At 43.5% G+C, this 22,038-nt stretch overlaps 1 protein-coding gene across 4 annotated transcripts in view; it reads right to left on the bottom strand.

Moving 5' to 3' along the window:
* Positions 1-22,038, bottom strand: part of phactr4b (phosphatase and actin regulator 4b) — a 44,012-nt gene that overhangs the window by 7,653 nt on the left and 14,321 nt on the right. For 3 of the 4 annotated variants that reach the window (XM_014990721.2, XM_014990722.2, XM_014990727.2), the window contains exons 4-7: positions 7,611-7,781; positions 7,337-7,417; positions 5,488-6,006; positions 1,559-1,894 (exon numbers count right to left, since the gene is read on the bottom strand). In XM_014990721.2, the coding sequence (XP_014846207.1) occupies positions 1,559-1,894; positions 5,488-6,006; positions 7,337-7,417; positions 7,611-7,781 (1,107 nt within the window). Of the gene's footprint in view, positions 1-1,558; positions 1,895-5,487; positions 6,007-7,336; positions 7,418-7,610; positions 7,782-21,487; positions 21,704-22,038 lie in introns of those variants that run through there. The other variant, XM_014990719.2, reaches the window with a different exon arrangement.

Here is a 22,038-nt window from a genome sequence, read left to right as displayed (position 1 = left end):
GTTTCTAAATTACAATATTTTTCAAAACCTGCTTTTTTGGGGTTACAAGTACAGTTACAATCTACTGAAAGACATTATCCACTAATGGAGAAAACATGGACCAGTGATGATCGTGTAAGTTTTTCTAAATTACTCCAAGTTCACCTCAAAAAACTCACACAGGAGGTGAAAAAGAAAACAAAACAACATCTAAAGCTCTGCAGGCCTCGGGCTCAGATAAGGTCAGGGTTCACGAGGCGACAGTAAGAAAAAAACTGGGCAAAAATGGTAACCGTGGAGGGGCTCAGGGCATAAAACCCCCAACTTTGATTAAAACAAACAGTCTATCTCATGGTTGACAACAACAACCCCAAATATCTTGATGATTCCCGAGAGTTTTAGAACGATATTTTGTTGACTGATAAGGCTAAAGTGGAAGGTGTCAAACTAATATTGCATTTCAGAAAAATAACATCATATATATAGAGAGAGTCCAATATGCAGTTTTGGTGCAGTTATGACTTAACATAATTGATGTTAAATAGAAATAGAAAATCCTGAAGGACAAATTTCTTCTACAAGCTTGTGAACTTCAGCTCAAAGCAGAGCTCTGAAAGAAAGGAAGGTTTTATAACGTCTTTGCTTAAATCAGATAAAGACGCTGCTGCCTGACCTTCAGATGAATGCTCCAAAAATCTTCCAATAATGCTGAATTGTTCAGAAAAAGAGTCGACCAAAATACCTCTAAAATGATTTAAAAGACTATCAGTTATTGTTTGTTAGTTTTTGCCACCAGGGGGTGACACAACTGGTTTTTAAATTCAGCAGGAAAAAATACCTTTTCCTCATGGTTTATGTAGGTTTTTTAATTGTCTAATAAATAAAATCACCATTTGAAATATGTGTTTAGTATTTCATCAGATTATCTTTCAGTTTTATTACATTTGCTTGACTGTGTTAGTGATGATTTTGGTAGGACAAACTGGCATAATTTATGACTCCTATTGACTGGAAGGGGGAACAAATGATGAGCAGGACATGTTGCGTCTCACAGGCCTATAAAGAACCTGAGTGTCTCTTTAAAGCAAACCATGCACTTCATTAGCAACGTGGATGGCTTGTTTGGCTGACTTCAAGAACACGACGTACACTCATTTATCAAGACACTGCAATATCAACAGATGTGCTGTTCAGACAAGAGCGAATCATAATGGAGAGTCTTTGCCTGGAGGGAATTAAAGCAAGATCCCAGATGACAGGAAAACCTCACTGTAAACAACAACTACACTGTCTGTACCGAAGCACAGCCACGGGAGCCTCTGTTATCTTCACAGTGTAAAATGCATAAAATGTTGACACTGAAGGAGCCCAGGCATGATAAATAACTAGCTGGGGAAAAAAGCTTCTCAAGCTGTTCAAATAGCATCATTAGTGAAATGCCTGAATGTGAGTGAGTGGAATTTCTCAAGGCCAAAACTCTCCGCTGTCATTTCCTGTAGAAAACTGCTCGCAAAGTGAGGACTCATTAAGAAGTCCGTGCATTTCGGTGACTAAGATCCGCTTACTTCGCAGCACTTACCCAGCATGGCTGCGTTGTTCCGGTTTACGGGCTTGGGTGGAGGCAGAGGAGGCTGCTTGGTGCCCTGAGAGGAGGGCGTCAGGGCCGAGGGCGCAGGCTGATGCGTGCTGGTTCCCGCAGAAGACACGGATCGCACGGGTTTGGAAGTCCCAGCGGAGGGGGACGAGTAAAGGGTCGCGGGGTGGCTGGACGGCGTCCGAGGCGGGCCCTCGTTTCCGGGCTCAGGGGTGGAACTCATCAGCCACTTGGGAGGCAGGACCGACTGCTTGGGCGGCAGAGGTTCACGGAGAGTGTCCTGCAGCGCCTCCAGTTCAGGTACAAAATGGCTGTCTGACTCTACCAACAGAGAAGACCAGAGGAGTTTTATTTAATGAAGCTAAAATCGAGTGGGAAAAACTACAACACTGATATTTAAGAATATCAAACAAAGGGGACCTGAGTTATGATATGCAAACCTCTGATATTATCCAACTTCATGGTGATTCATTTCAAAAGTCAGTTTTGAAGTCAATTAAATATGTTATCACACCTATCCGATGTTTACCTTTTAATTCAAGATTTTCTTCTTTTGATTTAGTATATAGTAGCCAGCTACACGATTATGTTTTATTTTAATATCAAAACCCCGTGCTACTTCTCACCTCTCTCTGCTTACACCGGTGAGGCAAGTGTAAGCCGATATTCTTTGACCTGAGTGATTTTATATCGACGCGTTTTCGATGTTTTTGAGGCTTTTATTTAGAAGTAAGAAAGGACAAAGTTCTTGAGATGCCATTGTGGACTGTGGTTTGGACTGTGGTTTGAAGAAGCATCCGCCTCTTGTAAATTGTTTGTGTGACTGCATTTATAGTGAAAATTAACAGGAACTGTGTGAAAGTCAAAAAAAGAAACATTTTTCCTGCAGGAACAGTCCAAAAGGCGGAAACAGTGATAAAGCTAACATCAACTTCTGAGCTTCTCACTCATTCAGACTAAAGGCTGTTTCACAGTTGTGCATAGAGCATCATAGCGCAGGTCACGCGTTGTCAAATGTGACGTTTTAATCATCTTGAGTGAAGTCTGGTGCAAAGACCATCCATTATTAAATCTTTATTTAGATCTTCCAACCTTGTCAATATTGACTTTTTTTTATGATGATTCTCAGTACATTTTAAAACAGGTTTTCATTTTCAACTGAATATTGACTTCAACTTTTAGATAATGTGTTTCTTTACATTTCTTTCTATGATTGTAACATTATGCAATGAATGGTGCCTTGCTGCTATATATGAACTTCCCAACAATATTTTAGTACAGTATTTTTTTTAGCACTAACGTTGCTGAGTTCGGTGAAGCTATCACTGCCACAGATAAAAACAAAAACAAAACAGTAATAAATAACTCCACTGACTCCCAGCATTTTTTCATCTGTCCAGCAGGGGGCTCCTTCTGTGGCTGCAAAAAGCCTTAAGTTTAAAAAGAAAAAAGAGAAAAGAGGCGACAATGTTACATGCTAACAGTTATCTTAGTAAAACTCATCCTAATTAGTTTATGGGTTTCGTCATGGTCCGATGGAAGCCATACTGATCTTTTAGATAATTACATTCAATTCAAAATAAAATGGAGGATAATAACCAGGGTAAACATTTGGGATGAGGCTTTATTGTTATTTTTGTTATAATGCCTCCAATGGGTACATGTGAGATAATGCAATGTGCAAATCATGTCAGAAAGTTAAATGGTGAAATCAGGTTTCACTTGATTGCTGCTAGAACCTTTTATCTGGAAGTTTTAAAAGTAGATAAATTCAATTCAAGTGTAGTTTGTTATTTTTTCTTATATTGTATAACATAATACTTGGGTTATGTTAAGCTTGTGGCATAATACTGGCATGAAATGAACTAAAAAAAAAAAGACTATTTCCTAGTTGCAATTACTGTGTCAATAATTCATCCCCCTGGGCAGAAACGAACCATTATATGAGCCACTGGCAGGAAACTTATTAAAAGCAGAAGATTATAAAAGACCTTGCTGCAAAGCTCTGAATGCCTCAGCTAAAGAGACTGAGTGAGCAACTCTCTGCCGCTGCACCACTCGAAGCACTGTCTGTGGCAGCTCTTGTTTGAGAACGGCATTATCTGGGATCAGCTGTGAAGGTAAACAGCGTGGGCAGCTGCAATTACGGCCAAAAAAAGCCCACCTCCCTCTGACCACCCCTCTGCTGCTACTGCTGCTCCCACGCCATTCCTCAAAGTCGCAGCTCCAAAGTACAAAGCTGTTTGTGAACAGATGAACCTCTATCAGCGCGACGTCACCGAGCCAAAGAGGAAATCATCCAGAGGAAAGCAGGAAGTAGAAATGAAGCACAGTGGAGGCAGACAGAAAGAGAGAGAAAAAACGAGGACAGAAAGCAGGATATGTGATAAAGATAGAAAGAGAGTAGGAGAGGGAGAGAAAGGGTCGTCGGAGAGAGAGAGAGAGACAGAAAAGGAAAATACAAGGTGAGATTTAAGAACAGGCTGGAAGAGGCACATGAAAGTGTGCAAAAATCCTTCTCATCCAGCAGATTTAATTTCAACACCTTTATCTGTAATTCTTCACATTATTTATACATATTTTTTTCATCTGTTTATCATTAACAATTCCTTCTTGTGTCCCAGAGATGCCACATGTATCAGTGCTACACGGTGTCACGCAAAAGACTTTTCACTTCTTGAACTTTTCCACATTTTGCCTTGTTGCAAAGATCAACATCTTTTACTAAGACTTCATGTGACGGACCAGCACAAAGCCGTACGGTTTATATAGTACAAATAATAATCTGAAAAAAAAAAACTCACATTCATCTGATGCTCCTAAGTAGAATCTGGTGCAGTCACCTGCTTTGACAAGTAACCTAATTAGCGAATGGAGTCGACCTGTGTGTAATTTAATCTCAGTATAAATACAGCTGTTTGGTGAAAGGCTCAGAAGTTTGTCAAAGGACATTATTGAACAAAAAGCATCGCGGAGACTGAGGAACACAGCCGACAGGAGAGTCAGGATTTCAAAAAAGAACCCGAGGTCTGGCGATTTTTGCAAAGCGCTGCGTAATCCATCACGTGAAACTGCAAACCTTCCACCAGGTAGAAAAATCCACAGAGGTTCAGTCCCTCAAATGGACAACGATCAGCTTCTAACTCCATAAATATGACCGTTGGGAAAGGCTAATACATCGTGTTTACAGTTTGAAACAAATAAGGGTCACAGTAGACAAGTAGTGGACATTGCTCTGGTCATCAACACACCATCTTTTCTTTTCTTAAGCTTGTCAAAACCGATGGAAGATAAAAACAAGGCAATCCCAGAAGAAAACCGTTTAGAGGCGTCAATGACTTGAGACTAGGGTAGAGGTTTAGCTTCCAGCATGACCTGCATCCTACTGCCAAAGCTAAAGAGCAATCATGGCCCAGTCAAAGTCCAGATCCAACAGCAATGCTCAATCAGTAACAAAATGACAATGGTTACTGATTGTTGTTTTTTAACAAAAGAAGAACAACTGCTGTTATTATTTTCCATGTCTGTTTTTGGGAGGAATCAGTTGGTTTTTTGTCTTTTTGGAGAGCCAACAGTGTGAGCATTTAGGAGCAACAATAACTGTAGTGATCATGACAGATTAATGAGGAGAGGAGACGGGAGGACGATCTGTTCTCTCATGTTCCTGAATAAGAAGCATAGCTGGAGCAAGCCTCCTGGGAGCCGACAGGAGGCTGTCTATATCTGGGAGGACAGCATTGTGCGGCGCGGAGTGACGGCAAGATGGAGGGGAAAAAATACAGATGGGAAGATTCGCCTTACGCCTTCAACAACGTGTCGGGAAGGTCAGGCGGGGAAACGTGAGCATTATCTTTGACTTTCACGACGACAGCTCATGTTCTGACTGCAGACCTACAGAGTCGGAGGGGCCTTACCTCTGCGGGTCCTTCCCTCCTCTGCGGAGGCATGTCGAGGAAGCGTCGGCTTCCACTCTGCTTCTGCCGGCCGCCTCCTGCCGTCCTCCGACGGGGCCTTCTGCAGCCCCGGCCTTCTCTGCCCGTCGTCGGGGTGGAGTCTGCCCCCGCGCCTGCCTTCGTCCTTCTGAGCGTGGATCTGTCCCTGCCAGGCCAGGTTGGACTTCCATTCACCCTCCCCATGCACATGTGGCCCCAAGCCCCCGCTTCTCCACCCCTCCTCATGCAGTCCGGTGCCCCTGGAGCACAAAGCTCCACGGCGGTCTCCGTCTGAGGGAGAGCGGCCCCTGTGGTCCTCCGGCTGGGCGAGCCTCCCAGGGTGCATCCTAAAGTCTGACTCTCCTGGGAGTTTGACCTGGTTACCTGGGCTCCTCCCACTGCTGATGACTCCTCCTCCTCCTCCTCCTCCTCCTCCTCCACTGACTGGAAGCGTGTGGCCGTTTTTAACGTAGGACTGTTTCACATTTTGCGCCTCTCCATCTGAAAAAGGTTGGTCGTGAAACACAAGACAAGTAACGGGTTAAAAATAGGATCTGACCTTCCAAACCAAAGAGTGTGTAACACAGAGAAAAGATGAACGACGATCTTCACAGCTGTCCAATGATTTAGATAACTATCATTTTAGGCAGTAATGCACCAGGTTTCAAATACACTGTTCCAATTAAACTCCTGGTAACATTTAGCAAACTCCAATCATTTGTATTTTTCTGGTAGTAGGACAAAAAAAGGCCTTTTTTTATCTGGCATGTTTGCAAACAGCTGGTTGGCACTAGAGAGCATCTCATGGTCGTTATGGAAACTTGGTGTCACAATGACGCAACCGTTTCCTACAGTTGCCATCCTGCTGGCGGCAAGGTAAATATTATTTAACCAGATGCTAAAACCTTGTCTTTACCTTGTGCACTGAATATGGCGAGTCGCCTGAAATGCTTTCCTCACTAAAGACGAGGTCAGCTGTTTGGATTTTGTTCTTAGTAGCAAAGAACAGAGATGAGTTGCCTCTTAGAGGAGAACTACTCGTCACTTTTAGGGTAAAACACCTGAGGGCAACAAGCTAGGAAGCGTTATCATGTCTCCCTGTCAAATTAATAGCTCAGTACAGATATTATGTCAAACAACATGGCTACCTAGTTAGCTAAAAATGTGTCACTGCTATTGAAAAGTGGGGAAACGACAGCCACTCATTCTTGTTCTAATTTGTAAATGAGTAAATGTCCTCAAATAAAAGGTTGTGCTTTTTCTTTAAAAAAAAAATTATCTAAAATAAATCCTGAATTTATTTGGAAGATTTTACACGTTTGTAGTCTTCCTAATAACTACATAGGGGACCCCATATACATATTTTATCCATTTGATCTGTAGTAATTTGAGAGTAGCAAGTAAGAGTGTGTAAGAAAAAAAAGCCCAGCCACTGAATAGATATTCAGTATTTGTTGTTGTGATGCAGAAGCAGCTGTAGGTTTAATAAATGGGCTTCTGAGCTGGCGGGGCCGGCAGAAAGCTCACACACACGCACACACACACCCTTCTCGAAGCTATTTTGCTGCAGGCCACAATCCGTTCCACTTTTCCAGAGCTCTGGAGAGTGGCATGTAATTTTAAACTTATATTACATTACTATGAAAAACAGAGGAGCACATTTCCTCGTCCTAAAGTGCATTTCAGACAACCTGACGGATGCCGTTTCTAACACAACGTGCTTGCGACCTAACCGTAGTGTCTGTGTCGGTGTGATCGCCTCAGGGCAGCTTCTGTCAGAGACAGATACTGCTGCTCAAAGAGATCAAATGAATCACAGAGGACTTCTTACCATTATCTGGGACCTCCTTCAGCAGGCCCTGCTCTATGAGCTCCTGTCGGGTGCGTCTAGTCGACATCTTTCTCTCCAGTTCTGCCGTCAACAAACACAATTCAAAGCAAGTTTTCATCTCCCGATGTTTTGGCGGAAAAACCGAAGAACACGCTAGCATTAAGGGAGAAACGCACACGCTTGTTGGGTTGAAAGTCGAATGTAACCGATATGATCAGTAAGAAAAGGACGGGCGGAGACCACTCGGAGTCCAAACAAACTAGGCGACACAAACCTTCGGATGTTTCTTTGAACTTTTCGCTGCTTTTCTTCTTCCGCCACTTCCAGGGTTTGAAGATCTTGCCAATGGTAGAGAACTTGCCCTTACGCTTTGGGGGAGGGGTAGTGTCCTCTGTGCTGCCCCCCTCTCCCACCATTGTGCTGTGGTGCTGCTCCGTTTCATCATCTGAAAGCAAGAAGTGGGAAAAGTGTTGTTACACTTTAAGACACACCGCAACACAGAACAAGAGAGCTGGAACGTCAGAAATCCAAGTGACAGGAGTCTGCTGAAAAATAGACTGGGCGGTCGGAAACTCAGAAATTCAGTTATTTCCAATCAATAAACGCATCACACAGGACAGAGACAAATTTATGGAGTCTTCAGGGTGGAGAGTCACCGACTCAATGTAAGCGATTTTCCATACTGGTGAGTTTCTTAAAAATGAAGTCAGAGGAATGCAGAGATATAAGAAGAAGCTACTTAACAAGAAACTGTGTTATTTGCACCATATGTCTGTGGTTCAACCAGGCTCATAGAGAGTGCGATGTCTTAGCAGACAACGGGAAGGCTGAGCAGAATATAGCGAAGTTGCTCTGTTTTATCGTTTCTATCTTCCAACAGCTGTTTGTCCTGAAACATGTTGGTTATAAAAGTGTTGGCAGCCTCTTAGAAAGCCAGGAGATACAGTGATGGTCTCCTCAAAAATGTGCATAAGTAAAACTAGTCATTAGCATACAAATCAGAATATTCCACTGGTTTCTGAACGTGAAACACCATTAACTTGGGTTTGATGCGATTCCTTGCTGTAAGAAAGCAAAATGAGCTACCAGCGGCTGATTCACTGCTGTCCACTACCTCACAGTTCTTTTAATTTAATTTGATTCTTACGAAATCTTCTTATAAATACTATCAGATCAGTGCCCATACATTGACAGCAGCTGGAATGGTGGCCATGATAACCAACAATTAACAAAAAGTTAAGTTCAAACCTTCAATGCTGCTGTAGAGGGGTGAAAAATGAGCTCTTAGTAAATTAAAACAATAATTAAGAAAATAGGCACCCCAACATAAATTTTATTTTTGTATTTTGTATTTCTCATTGTACTAAGTTCTATAGTGTCAATTTAGATTGTCCGATGCAATTCCGCACAGAACCGCTAGGGGCGCTGCCGCGTTAGTGGCACAGAAAAGATTGAGCACACAAGAAGAATAAATCTTCCAGTTGAATGAGAAGGAAGCTCAACGTGTGTGTCTCGTCTTTCCTGTTCCACAGGTCAGTAAAATGTGTTTTTATGAATATATATATGTTTCTTGGAAGAGTTGAGGAGGTCCTTGGGTCAGCTGTCGACTAATGAGTCGCGAAGTTCGTCTTGTAATTGTTTTGTACAAGGGCGGGACTTGTTCTGGGGGCTGGCTGGAGCTAGTGCTAGCGGGCCTGTGCACGTGTGTGTGAGCTAGCTGAGGAGTTAGCTGACGGACAGCAGAGTTCATTTGAGCTTGTGTTAGGCACTTTTTGGGAGAGTTCTCACTAAAGGGACATTGTTCTGGTTTCTCTATTTTATAGATGTGATGTTTTTTTTTATTTTTATTTTATTTTATGGGTTTGTTGAAAAACCTGATAAATCATATCTGTGTGAGGCTGAGCGCCGAGGCACAGTGTTGAAGAGGCATTGCGCCTTTTTCAGTTTATATTGAAAGAGTGATTGTTTGGTTTAAAGTTATATTAGTCATTTCTGATGTAATGAAGTTAATAGTTCTCTACTGAAGTATGTGATACCTGAAGCATGTTGCATATGAAGTATGTTTATAACACAAGAAGAATAAATCTTCCAGTTGAATGAGAAGGAAGCTCAACGTGTGTGTCTCGTCTTTCCTGTTCCACAGCATCACACGTTGAGGGAAGATCATCTCATACATTACCCTCAGCCATCCTAGGTTGCAGGGTAACAAATTTGGGGGCTCGTCCGGGATAGCGCCTCCTGCTGGCTTGGTGCTATCCAACAAAGAACCGAGGGATCCTGACTTCCTGTTCCATGAGCTGATGACCTAAGGGCAAGACTTCAGGTATCCAGAGATGTCGCCGCTACATGAGCTTCAGTGGGAGATCCAACAGTTGCTTCACCAACTGATGAATGACGCTAGAAGAGACCTGCTTCACAAGCTAGCAGTATCATGCCAAGATGAGGTGGGAGAAGACGTGCCAGGGGAGGAGTCGTCCGAGGTGGAACTCTTTGACTTCATTGTTGACTTTTTAAGAAGTAAACGATTGAGGAGTCTGGAGGACCAAGGGATGTCGCGCCTGCTGATGTTTCGTGACCTCATCGATGAACTGCAGTCAGCCCAAGAAGCAGAGAATCTGCATCATTCAGTGGATGAAGAGGAAGTTGCATCGGTGTACGAGGCTGAGCAGACTGTAGCAGCTTCGGTGATGAGTAAGACAGTATCAACACCAGTTGTTGCTGATCAGGTAACTGGGTTAGTAAAACTGACAGATGTTGCTGCATTACTCCCACGAAGAGAATTTCGGATTCAGGCTGGTCAGATCTCAGACTCTGACTCAGATGTGAGCTTTAACTGTTTGTGTAAGCAAATTGATGAAGGACTGAGTGAAGGTTTCACTGAGACTGAGATCATTAGAACAGTTCTCAGAATAATTAAACCGGGTACATTTAAAGACATGCTTATAACAAAAGATAGTCTGACTGTAACTGAACTGAAGCGTTTTCTCAGAGCACATCTTAAAGATAAGAGCAGCACTGAATTATTTCAGGAACTGAGCAATGCGAGACAAAATGATAAAGAAGGTCCACAACAGTTTATGTATAGACTGATGGGGTTAAAACAGCGTGTACTTTTTGCTTCCAAAGTAAGTACAGGTTTCCAGTATGACAAGAAGCTAGTTCAAGGAGTGTTCCTACATTCACTCTATCAGGGGATGCATGAAAAATATTCATATGTCCGACGAGATCTTAAACCCCACATTTCAGACGAGAAGGTCACTGATGACTTTATCCTAGAAGTGATAACAAGGTCAGTAGGTGAAGAGACGGAGAGACAGAATAGACTAGGTCAGGCTCTCAAACCAAAGGTAGTCAGTGTCAGTACAGTGCAGATGGATAAGAAAAATCAGAATGCAGTTCAGATGCAGGCAGAAGTCCAAGCTAATCGTACTGCCATACAAGAGCTAACAGCACAGGTTTCATCACTAACCAAGAGTTTAGAGAAAGCTTTAACACCTATGTCTAGTTCAGGGACTGAAAACATTCACACACCTTTTCCCCACCAAAAACAACCAACAAAACCAGAAGCTAAACGAAGATGTCAGCAATGTGTCTCCCAAGGAATTGAGAGCTGCAGCCACTGTTTCAAGTGCGGGAAAGAGGGACACAGAGCGGTTGGCTGTCTGATGAAGAACAACCAGTCGGGAAACTGGGTGAGGTCGCTGGGGCGGGACCACCAGTGACCAGACAGAATGCAGAGTCCCACCCCACTGCAAAGCTGCATCCTGAAGAGAGCACATCATCCTCCATCAGGCCCATCAAACAAAACAACTTTACTAAGAAGAAACATGTTGCACAGCTGATTGGTGGTAGATGCACTGTGACATGTCAACTAAATGGGGTCAAGTTGCAGATGCTATTGGACAGTGGGGCACAAGTGAGCATAGTGGAGAAGTCATGGGTGCAGAAAGCTCTACCAAATGTAACGATCCAACCACTTGAGAGTCTACTACCAGAACACCCTCTCAAAGTCACAGCAGCTAATGGAACAGAGGTGCCATTTGATGGGTGGATAGAAGTCCTGCTCGAGATCAAAAGCATCAAATATGGTTCAGTTGCCCTCTATGTTCCATTGCTTGTAAGTCAAGAGAGTGTGAGTAGCCCTTTGCTAGGCTTTAATGTGATACAAGAAATCATAATGGGAAACACTGACCAGACAAACAACATCAACTTAGTGGACTTACTGTCAGAGGCGTTGAGAATCCAAAAGAGTAGTGTTGAAACTCTAGTCTCTGTGGTTTGCACTATGCCATCTCAAAAAGAATCAAATAGTTCAACAGTGAGAGTTGGAAAGAAGGGTCTTAATGTTCAAAGTGGCCAAATCTGTGAAGTGAAATGTCGCATCAGAACTTTTCCAGGAGGAGTAATGTTATTTGAACCAGACATACAGAGCATCGTGCCAGAGGGGTTGGGGTTATTTCCTGCCCTGGTTGATGTTCCTGTTGGAGTTTCAAAAATTGTGAGAATTCCAATCCAGAATTCAACCAACCATGACATTTTCTTACCTCCAAGAACAGCTTTAGGATTCATTGAGGAAATTGATGGAACCAAACCTGTGAACATCTCTCCATCATCTCATAAACGAGTCAGTGGACAGGATGATCCACTCTTGTGCACCACTCATGTGAACTCGCTAAATGATGGAGACTGCGCCAAACAGAGGAACCATACACCTGTTCATTCACAAGAAAAATGGCATCCAAATGTTAATCTGGATCATCTGTCTGGACATGAACAAGATATAGTACACCAAATGTTGTATGAAGAATCAGATGTGTTTGCATCTGAAGAAGGCGACATTGGATGCATTCCTGGTTTACAGCTCCAGATTACCACAACAGATAACACCCCTGTCCAAAAAAATTATAACTCCATTCCTCGGCCATTGTTTAAAGAGGTTAAGGATTATATTTCCAACCTTTTGGACAGAGGGTGGGTCAGAAAGTCAGTTTCAGCCTATTCCTCACCTGTCGTCTGTGTGCGAAAGAAAGACCACAGTCTGCGTCTTTGTGTTGACTTCCGTGAACTCAACCGTAAAACCACTCCAGACCGCCATCCACTACCACGCATTCAGGATCTATTGGACAGTCTTGGAGGAAATTCATGGTTCTCCATTTTAGATCAAGGAAGTGCATATCACCAAGGGTTTGTGAGTGAGGAGTCAAGGCATCTGACAGCATTTAGCACACCTTGGGGTCTTTACGAATGGGTAAGGATTCCATTCGGACTGACCAATGCGCCAGCTGCATTCCAGAGATGTATGGAAGGTGTATTAGAAGGCATCAGGGATGAGTGCTGCGTACCTTATTTAGATGATGTCCTCTGCTACTCAAAAACATTTGAGGAACACGTGGACCATCTGAGACAAGTTTTCTGCAGAATGAGACAACATGGCATTAAACTTCGACCAGCCAAATGCGAGCTTTTCAAGAGACAAATTCGTTATCTAGGCCGCATGGTTTCAGGAGAAGGCGTCCAGATTGACCCAAAAGATTTGGAAGCTGTTATAGCTCTGAAGGAGAAGAAACCTCACACAGTTGGAGAAGTTCGGACATTGCTAGGTTTCCTTAGTTATTACCGATCCTTCATCCAAGATTTCTCTCGACTGGCAAGACCTCTGTTTGAACTCCTTCAAAACTCAGCCAACACAAGTAAGCCCAACAAGCTCCAGACTTCTAAGGGTCGAGGTTGTAAAATTAAAGAAAACACAGGTCAGCTTCCCTCTCGCACACCTGTGACATGGACGACTGAACATCAGACTGTGCTGTCCAAGCTTGTGGAGATGCTGATCAATCCACCCATATTAGCCTATCCCGACTTTGATCGTCCGTTTGTGTTGCATACAGATGCGTCAAATGAAGGGCTCGGAGCGGTTTTGTATCAGTCCCAAAATAACAAGCTGCGTGTTATTGGCTACGGATCTAGGACCTTAACACCTGCTGAACGAAACTATCATCTCCATTCTGGTAAACTTGAGTTCCTAGCACTCAAGTGGGCCATTTGTGATAAGTTTCGAGACTATCTGTATTATGCACCAACTTTCACGGTCTATACAGATAACAATCCCCTGACTTATGTTTTGAGTTCTGCCAGGTTAAATGCTGTAGGTCACAGGTGGGTTGGGGAATTGGCCGACTTCCACTTTGATATCAAGTATAGACCGGGAAAGAGGAATGCTGATGCAGATATGTTGTCCAGATACCCAGTAGGCCTTGAACAGTACATGAAAGATCACACCGAAACAGTGTCACCTGAAGTAGTCTCTGCAGTGTGGCAAGGCAACAAAGCAACACAAAGCAATGATGTTCCCTGGATTGCTGCATTACAACTTGCTAATGAAAATGATGAGGCTAACCTACCGGATGGTATCATGACCATCATGCCTGAAAACATCAGAGCAGCACAACAAGACGATAGAGCTATTAAAGAGATTGTGTCATTGAAACAAAGAAACTGGAGTCCAAATGAAAAGGATAAAAGAACCATGTGTAAAGAAACAAGGAGACTGTTGTACGAGTGGAACAAGCTAGCCGTGGAAAATGGACTACTTTTCCGGAAAACAGAACTAAACAGACAGCTAGTTCTCCCAGAAAAACTCAAACCATTAGTGTTGAAGAGCTTGCATGACGACATGGGCCATGTCGGTCCTGACAAGGTGATCCATCTTGCTCGAGAACGCTTTTACTGGCCGAACATGCAACAAGACATTGAGGATTATGTGACAAAGAGATGTCAATGTATTAAACAAAAACATCCCAATGTCCCACAGAGAGCTCCAATGGAATCCATCACAACTAGTGCACCATTTGAGTTGGTCTCTATTGATTATTTGCATTTGGAGCCAAGCAAAGGAGGATACGAGTATATCCTGGTTGTCGCTGACCATTTCACTCGCTTTGCACAAGCGTACCCAACGAGAAACAAATCCGGAAAGACAGCAGCTGAAAAGATATTCCAAGATTTTATTCCTCGTTTTGGGTACCCAGAGAAACTCCATCACGATCAGGGACGTGAATTTGAGAACAGTTTATTCCAAAGATTACAACAACTCTCAGGAATTTCTCACTCACGCACCACTCCCTATCATCCTCAGTGCAATCCAGTGGAGCGACTGAACCGCACGCTTCTCCAGATGTTGCGCACCTTACAAGAGGAGAAAAAGAGTGACTGGAAAGATCATCTGCCACAAATCGTGCATGCATATAATTGCACGAGGCATGAAGCGACAGGATACTCGCCTTTCTTCCTATTGTATGGCAGGGCTCCACGTCTACCAGTCGATTTGCTTTTTGGCACCAGGAAAGAGACTGAAGACTGCAACCATCAAACCTTTGTTAAAAAGTGGGCTGAAAGGATGCGTGTGGCATACCAAATAGCTGCCAACAACAGTCAAAAGTCTTCAGCTAAAGGCAAAAAGCAATATGACAGACGCGCCAGAGGTGTCACTCTCCAGGCAGGCGATAGAGTCCTGGTTAAAAACCTCTCAGAAAGGGGAGGTCCAGGTAAACTCCGCTCATACTGGGAGCAGGCGGTGTACCGCGTGATTGAAAGAGTGGGGGATGGACCTGTCTACAAAGTACAGCAAGAGAGGGGTAACAAAAACATGCGTGTGCTTCACAGAAACCTGTTGCTGCCTGTCAACGACCTACCTCTGGAGGATGAACTTTCTGTGAGAGAACAGACAAAACAGAAAAGAAAGCGGCAAACTGAAAGACGTGAGAATGAACCTGAAATGCATGACTCTGGTGAAGAAGAGGAAGAGTTTACTTACCACCATAATCTCCGGAGCAGAATCCCATGTTATGGATTTGTAAACCCACAACAACTACAGTCAAACCAGACTCAAAATTCTGAACAAGAACATATTGTGACAAGACAGAACCAAGAAAATCAAAATAATCTGCGTGCAACAGCTGAAGAGTTCTGTCCCTCTTCAAGAGAAGCCACTATCAATGAAAGAACTACTGCTGAAACTGAAGAAAGATCTGAAATGTGTGAAAGAGATCAGCATCAGATGGAGATGGAAGAAACCAGAGGGGAAAGCAATGTACGTAGATCAGAGAGAAGAGGGAGACCAACTGAAAGACTAACATATGAGACACTTGGCCAGCCATCATATAGTTGTTGGAGTGCAGGTGTTAGTCCGTTGCTGTTCAACCAACCCTTCATGATGACACCTGATCTACTGCCATTTCCTTATCTTCCATATCCACATCTGTATCAGCAGTACAGTCCCATACAGTGAGACTCGCATGAGAAACTGTAAATGTCAGGAGACATTTTTTTTAAGTGAGGGAGAGTGTAGAGGGGTGAAAAATGAGCTCTTAGTAAATTAAAACAATAATTAAGAAAATAGGCACCCCAACATAAATTTTATTTTTGTATTTTGTATTTCTCATTGTACTAAGTTCTATAGTGTCAATTTAGATTGTCCGATGCAATTCCGCACAGAACCGCTAGGGGCGCTGCCGCGTTAGTGGCACAGAAAAGATTGAGCACACAAGAAGAATAAATCTTCCAGTTGAATGAGAAGGAAGCTCAACGTGTGTGTCTCGTCTTTCCTGTTCCACAGGTCAGTAAAATGTGTTTTTATGAATATATATATGTTTCTTGGAAGAGTTGAGGAGGTCCTTGGGTCAGCTGTCGACTAATGAGTCGCGAAGTTCGTCTTGTAATTGTTTTGTACAAGGGCGGGACTTGTTCTGGGGGCTGGCTGGAGCTAGTGCTAGCGGGCCTGTGCACGTGTGTGTGAGCTAGCTGAGGAGTTAGCTGACGGACAGCAGAGTTCATTTGAGCTTGTGTTAGGCACTTTTTGGGAGAGTTCTCACTAAAGGGACATTGTTCTGGTTTCTCTATTTTATAGATGTGATGTTTTTTTTTATTTTTATTTTATTTTATGGGTTTGTTGAAAAACCTGATAAATCATATCTGTGTGAGGCTGAGCGCCGAGGCACAGTGTTGAAGAGGCATTGCGCCTTTTTCAGTTTATATTGAAAGAGTGATTGTTTGGTTTAAAGTTATATTAGTCATTTCTGATGTAATGAAGTTAATAGTTCTCTACTGAAGTATGTGATACCTGAAGCATGTTGCATATGAAGTATGTTTATAACACAAGAAGAATAAATCTTCCAGTTGAATGAGAAGGAAGCTCAACGTGTGTGTCTCGTCTTTCCTGTTCCACAGCATCACACGTTGAGGGAAGATCATCTCATACATTACCCTCAGCCATCCTAGGTTGCAGGGTAACACTGCAATGCTTTTTTGCTTTTTTTTTTATGATAAAAACCTTGTTTCACATCGACTGCTCTCTCACACGCAGCGTGGTGAAGATGCCTTCATTCGTATATTAAATGCGAAATAAATCTAGATTGTTTTCAGTGTGGTTCTTCTCCAGTCCTAAACATGAGGAATCAGAGTTGGTTGACGTCGCTAGCAGCAGCTCAAAGCTTTACCGCAGACGACTGATCTATGCGCCTCTATCTGCGTGGAAGTCATGTTTCTGGTTTCCTATCTGAGCTCCAGTGCCTTTGTAAAAACAAGCTGCCTCATCACGGCTGGTATTATGTTTCGCTGTTACTTCTCGGGCACTGAGTGTGCTTTGGCAGGGTGATGCTGAGAGCTGGAGGACTCCTCCACAGAGCTACCGTTAGCAGGATGGCTCTGGCGCTGGCTTCTAGCCAGCCTTTTTTCACTGTCAAGTGCTCACATTCCTTAGCTAGATGGAGCCTCGTGCTTTATCAGCCCTTCAACCCTCAGTGCAGAAGAGGGGCTCATGCTGGATGCGGCCTTAGGCAGCAGGAAAACACTGCCACGATACAGCTAGCATTGAGAAAACAAGAGCTTTTTTTTTGTTTTTAAAGGAACCGCTGATTACTACGGGATGTCAATGAGGCCGGGAGCACTCCATCAAATGGCATTCTGCAGCAATGGCTAAATATTCTGGGATGCATGACTGGCAGCTCCACTGACAAGAGTGCTGAGCTCAGAGAGAGAGAGCGAGAGCTTCGAACGTCAGGTCTGTGTGAAAAAAGCTGCAGCTGCCGCATTCAGCAGACAAAATATTTACCACTGGAAAGAGAAGAGAGTCTAGTTTAAAACTCCCAGCGAGACGCACACGCAGGATGCCTTGGCGTCGAAAGCACCTCGCAGTCTGATCCCCACAACAATGCGCTCTCGCAAAAACACTAATGCAAGTTATTTGGTAAATGACTAAAAACCACAGAAGCGGAATAACAACATTAATCTTTTCCGACAAGCAAATCTACATTTCAAACGCAGTGGGGTCGGGGTTGTCTAGGAATATCTCCCAGCCCTCGCTCAGAGTTTTAGCATCGTCCTACGAAACTAACCCTACCCTGATATGATGAACGACTGCTGACACAGGACTGAACCCCGTTTTAGAGCCAAACGAACGACTCCTTCAGCACTTTTCATCAGTGCTTAAAGTAAAGGTTGCCGTTACAAAGATATAACCAGGTTTTAAAAAGTTCTGGTTTCAGAAATGTTTCTCCAAACCATTAAAGTGATTTAAGACCCTTTTAACGAGGTGCCAGACAAACTGGCAGGAGCGCCAAGAGTTTCCTGTCCCAATGGAGGACCTGTAGCTGGCCTCTGCTGGCCAGCTGGCTGCAATGAAAGCTAATACACTTCCCCTGAGCAAACAGTGGGCTAAATTAACCACCTAACACCAGCCTGTTACATTTGAGTTACTCTATAAGAAGCAGAAGAGCAAAAATATATATTCCACACCAATAAGTAGTTCAATTTTACTAGTAAACTTCATCAACGTTTGTTCTGTATGTCTAAAAGTGTAATAAAATAGTAAATGGTGTAGAACATTTTCCCTGACAGATTCCCTGTTCATCACAGAAAAACACACAGACACCCATGCAGGTGCAAACTCCTTCAAGAGAGACCACATAATCTAAACACAGGTTAACAGCCTTTCCCCCCCCTTTGTCTGATCAGTGGTCATCAGGCAAAATTAGATTTTTTTAAAATTATTTTTTAGATTCAGTAACGGCATAATCCCACTATTTCTATCCTTTGGAAGCATCAACCAGCAGAACGAACGGAATCGGTCACAATGAGAATCTGTAGATGAGAACTTGTAGAAATCCAGAAATCAGTGCAGCCTTTCTAAAACCGGATCCTGGTCTACCTGGAAGGGGGCTGCTAAGCGTCCAGCTTCCATGGTGGCGGGACCTGAAGCAGCACGCCATGGGGAGGCAGGCAACATTCAGAAATCCAAGATGTCCAGCTTTCCTGTGCGTGTCTCAGAAGTCAAATCTAAAAGGAGGAGAATCCAGATGAGGCATGTTCCCGTGGAAAAACTGAAAAGCAAAGAAGATCCCGGTTCCAGGGGCCGGGAAATCCGCTTATCTCAGCGAGACGAGAACGCGAGGATTCGGAGCAGCTGCCACAACGTCCAACTTAAGCATTGCTAAGGACGGCTTCTCTGTGATCCAGCTTGGATGGTGTTTCTCACACAGAGCAGACTGTTCTGTCAGAAACGCCTCTGATACAGAGGCTCAGCTGAGCCAGTGGAGCAGGATAAGAGCTCTGACTGTGCCGGGCCTGCGCACACGCAGCGCAGATGACGATTGTGGAGGCTTCAGCCCATCCAGCAAGGCTTCCGTTTGAAAAAAAAAAGATCTCTGACAACGCTCGTTGAAATGTGTCAATCCAACGCCGCAAAACTAAAATTATCCTTTGGACCCACACAAAATGATTGAAAAAAACAAACAAAAAAACAAACTTCAAGTCGTTTCTGTTGCAGTGAGAAGTGATTTAGAGTCTGCAGCCGTTTGTTCCTGTGAGTTTGGAAATGGCAGTGGACGGGATAAAAAGTGGTACAAAGAGGGGAAAAAGTACAGGCGCGATTGGTGGTGGTGGTGGTGGTGGGGGGGTACTGGAAACGCAGTCACACAATCAGGGTGGAGTGCCATTTCCTCCCCGAGAACAAAGACAGCCTCTTCCCCTTAAACTCAACACAGTCCATGACAGACACTGCAGAAGAAAGCTGCCAATAAGTCTGGCAAAGCCAAGAAAAAAAAGAAAAAGGAGAGAAACATAAAGTGTACTTTAATGAATGATAATAGAATCGGTTCTATATTCAGAGGCTCTGACGAGATGAGGCCGACCGGTCAGAAAACATGTGGGAGTCCAAGCATGTGTGGGCGGTTCCTCCGACATGCCGTCCTAATGCTCTGTCGAGCATCTCCTGGGGAGGCCGCATTACCCTGGACAGCTGACCGCGCGCCTAGAGGAGCCTGCTTTTTACCGAGTCTGTACGAAAAGCTTACATAAGACACCCACGTCCACTCAGAGAGTCCTCGGGTTGGGAAATACCCCCAACCTTACGAGAACTCTTACCCTGGGCAGGGCAGATTATCAAATTTAATCTTCTTAATTGAGCACAGTGGCTATAATCACGGCGACTGGTTCTTGTGGAAATTCATTCACGACTTTAACAGCAAGACACAAATCAGAGAACAGTATGTTAGGTATATGCACAATACAGTTGGTAAAAAACAAAACAAAAAACAACTGTTCATCTCACCAACTTTACCTTAATTTAACCCAAAGAAGTATTTTAAGTTACAATCTAAAAGTTCACCGTTAAGATTAAAATAAACTAAATACAGATACGTAGTCCAGTTTAAGATTATTCTTCAGTATGACATGAAGATTAGTGAGATAACGGTAAATAATAAGAAAATGCAGTTCTACTAAGTTCAGACAAAAAATTATTTTAGACATTTTCAGACTTCTTCCTTTGTGAAAACTAACATTTAACCCAACCTAAAGCGTCATCACTCAAACCCTCATCACCTGTTATTTTTACAGCAGAAAATGCTACTTCCTGTCCTAAGTGTTAATAACTTCATGTCTTGCTCTCATGGCTGCTATTGCAGCGTTACAGAAAGCACCTCTGTGCATATGAGCCCTGAAAACCTCGAGCCAACCAGGTATTGCTTCAGTTTATTCTGGAAACGCCGAAATACCCCAGTGGTCACGTGGGTTACGGTTCACAACCTCCCACAATTAGGTGAAATCAGCAAAACACTTTTGTCCCCCCCCCACCCTCACATCTAAAAATGCTTAAAACTACCCATTTTATTACCTCAAACACAGTAGAAACCGTGCCAAGGAAAAATAAACGGCGTTCCCGGATTAGGAGTTTCCAAAAGCCGGTCTGTTTATTTCAGCTTCCAAGTGCAATTTATATTCAATACTTTAGGTACGCTCTACAAAACAATCTGCAAATAATTTAGAGTTAAGTTTTGCAACAAAGCATCTTTAAACAGGTGAATTCATAAATACTGAACATCAAAGAAGCAGGAGAAATTTTGAGAGATATAATTATTCAATTATGCAGAACCGGTGTCAAACCAGCTTTCCAGCTGCTAAGAAAGACATTAGTCTGCAGACCAGGGTTAAAACTCGAGCTAAAGGCTCAGCAGTAAAGTAGTTTACAGTTTTCAAAACTCTGGGATTTAAATGGGTCCAGAATCCTGTTTTGGATCAACAGGTTTTAATGCTTTATGGAATGTCAGAGTAGAAAGACGTAGAAAAACAAACTGGACTCTTGGTAAGACAGGAGGTGAAAAGTGCATTGAATTCAAAACGACACAAGAGGGAAAACCCCCCCTCGCCCCCTCCAAAAAACCTGTTTTAAATTCACAGCGCAAACAATTTCCTGTGCCCCTGTAACAGGAAGATAAATGCCCAGCACGTGCATGATGAGTGTGTAAAAACACAGCTGAGATTCATGCACATGATCCCGTGATTTAGCATTCCTTGTGGTGGTGAAAGTGAAGGACAGGAACAGAAAGAGAGAGAGAGGGAGAGAGAGAGAGGGAGAGAGAGAGCAAGGCTGTGCAAAGTTGATTACACAATATTCAGCCCCCTTCTCTCCAAGATGTTTAAAGTCTTTGAAAGCACCATCAAATAAGGGAACAGATTTAAACTCCGTGTGTGTGCGTGTGTGTGTGTGTGTGTGTGTGTCCGCGCGTGTGTGTGTGTGTGTGTGTGTGTGTGTGTGTGTGTAGGAGGGAGAGTAAATCCTGTACTTTGACAAAGAGAGGCAGAGTAACATCAGAAACTCACCGCCAGAGTTCTGCTGTTGTGGGTCCTGAGCTGGGATCTCCACACGAAGGCTTTGTCCCATGATCCAGCCCCCGAGGGGCCTCTACCTGTTCTTCACCCAGCACCGAGGCCGCGACTCGAGACAGATCAGCCGCTGCACCTGCCTTCCTGCTCCTTCAAAAACAGCACCGTCGCTTTCATCCACTTTTACTCTATGCCTTTCACTTCGGTCCTTTCCCCCCCACCGCGTCCCTCCTGCTTAAGACTTTCCCTCCCTCTAGGAGCTGGACTCCCTCTCCCCCACACTCAAGGACCCTCCCTGCTTGGCTCACAGCATAGATCAGCAATCACTGAAGGATGCCTGCCATTCCTGGGAGAAAGACAGGTTGTGTTTTTAATTTGGCGTGCGTGCCGCGGTGGTGCACGGTGCATTGTTTCGATTGTGTTGTAGATATACAAGGAAAGAGGCTTGAATGAACCAGAAGACAACCGGAAAACAAAAACTTCAGAGCCAACATAGAAATACTTGAGTTAAACCACAAAGTTTAGATCACAATCTATTTGAATAAAAT

Source organism: Poecilia mexicana, unplaced genomic scaffold (genome assembly GCF_051168715.1).
Source record: "Poecilia mexicana isolate PSO_F unplaced genomic scaffold, ASM5116871v1 scaffold_16, whole genome shotgun sequence".
In the NCBI taxonomy this organism is placed as follows: Eukaryota; Metazoa; Chordata; class Actinopteri; order Cyprinodontiformes; family Poeciliidae; genus Poecilia; species Poecilia mexicana.
Note: the sequence above shows the minus strand (reverse complement) of the source record. Positions and strands in the feature narration are given on the sequence as shown.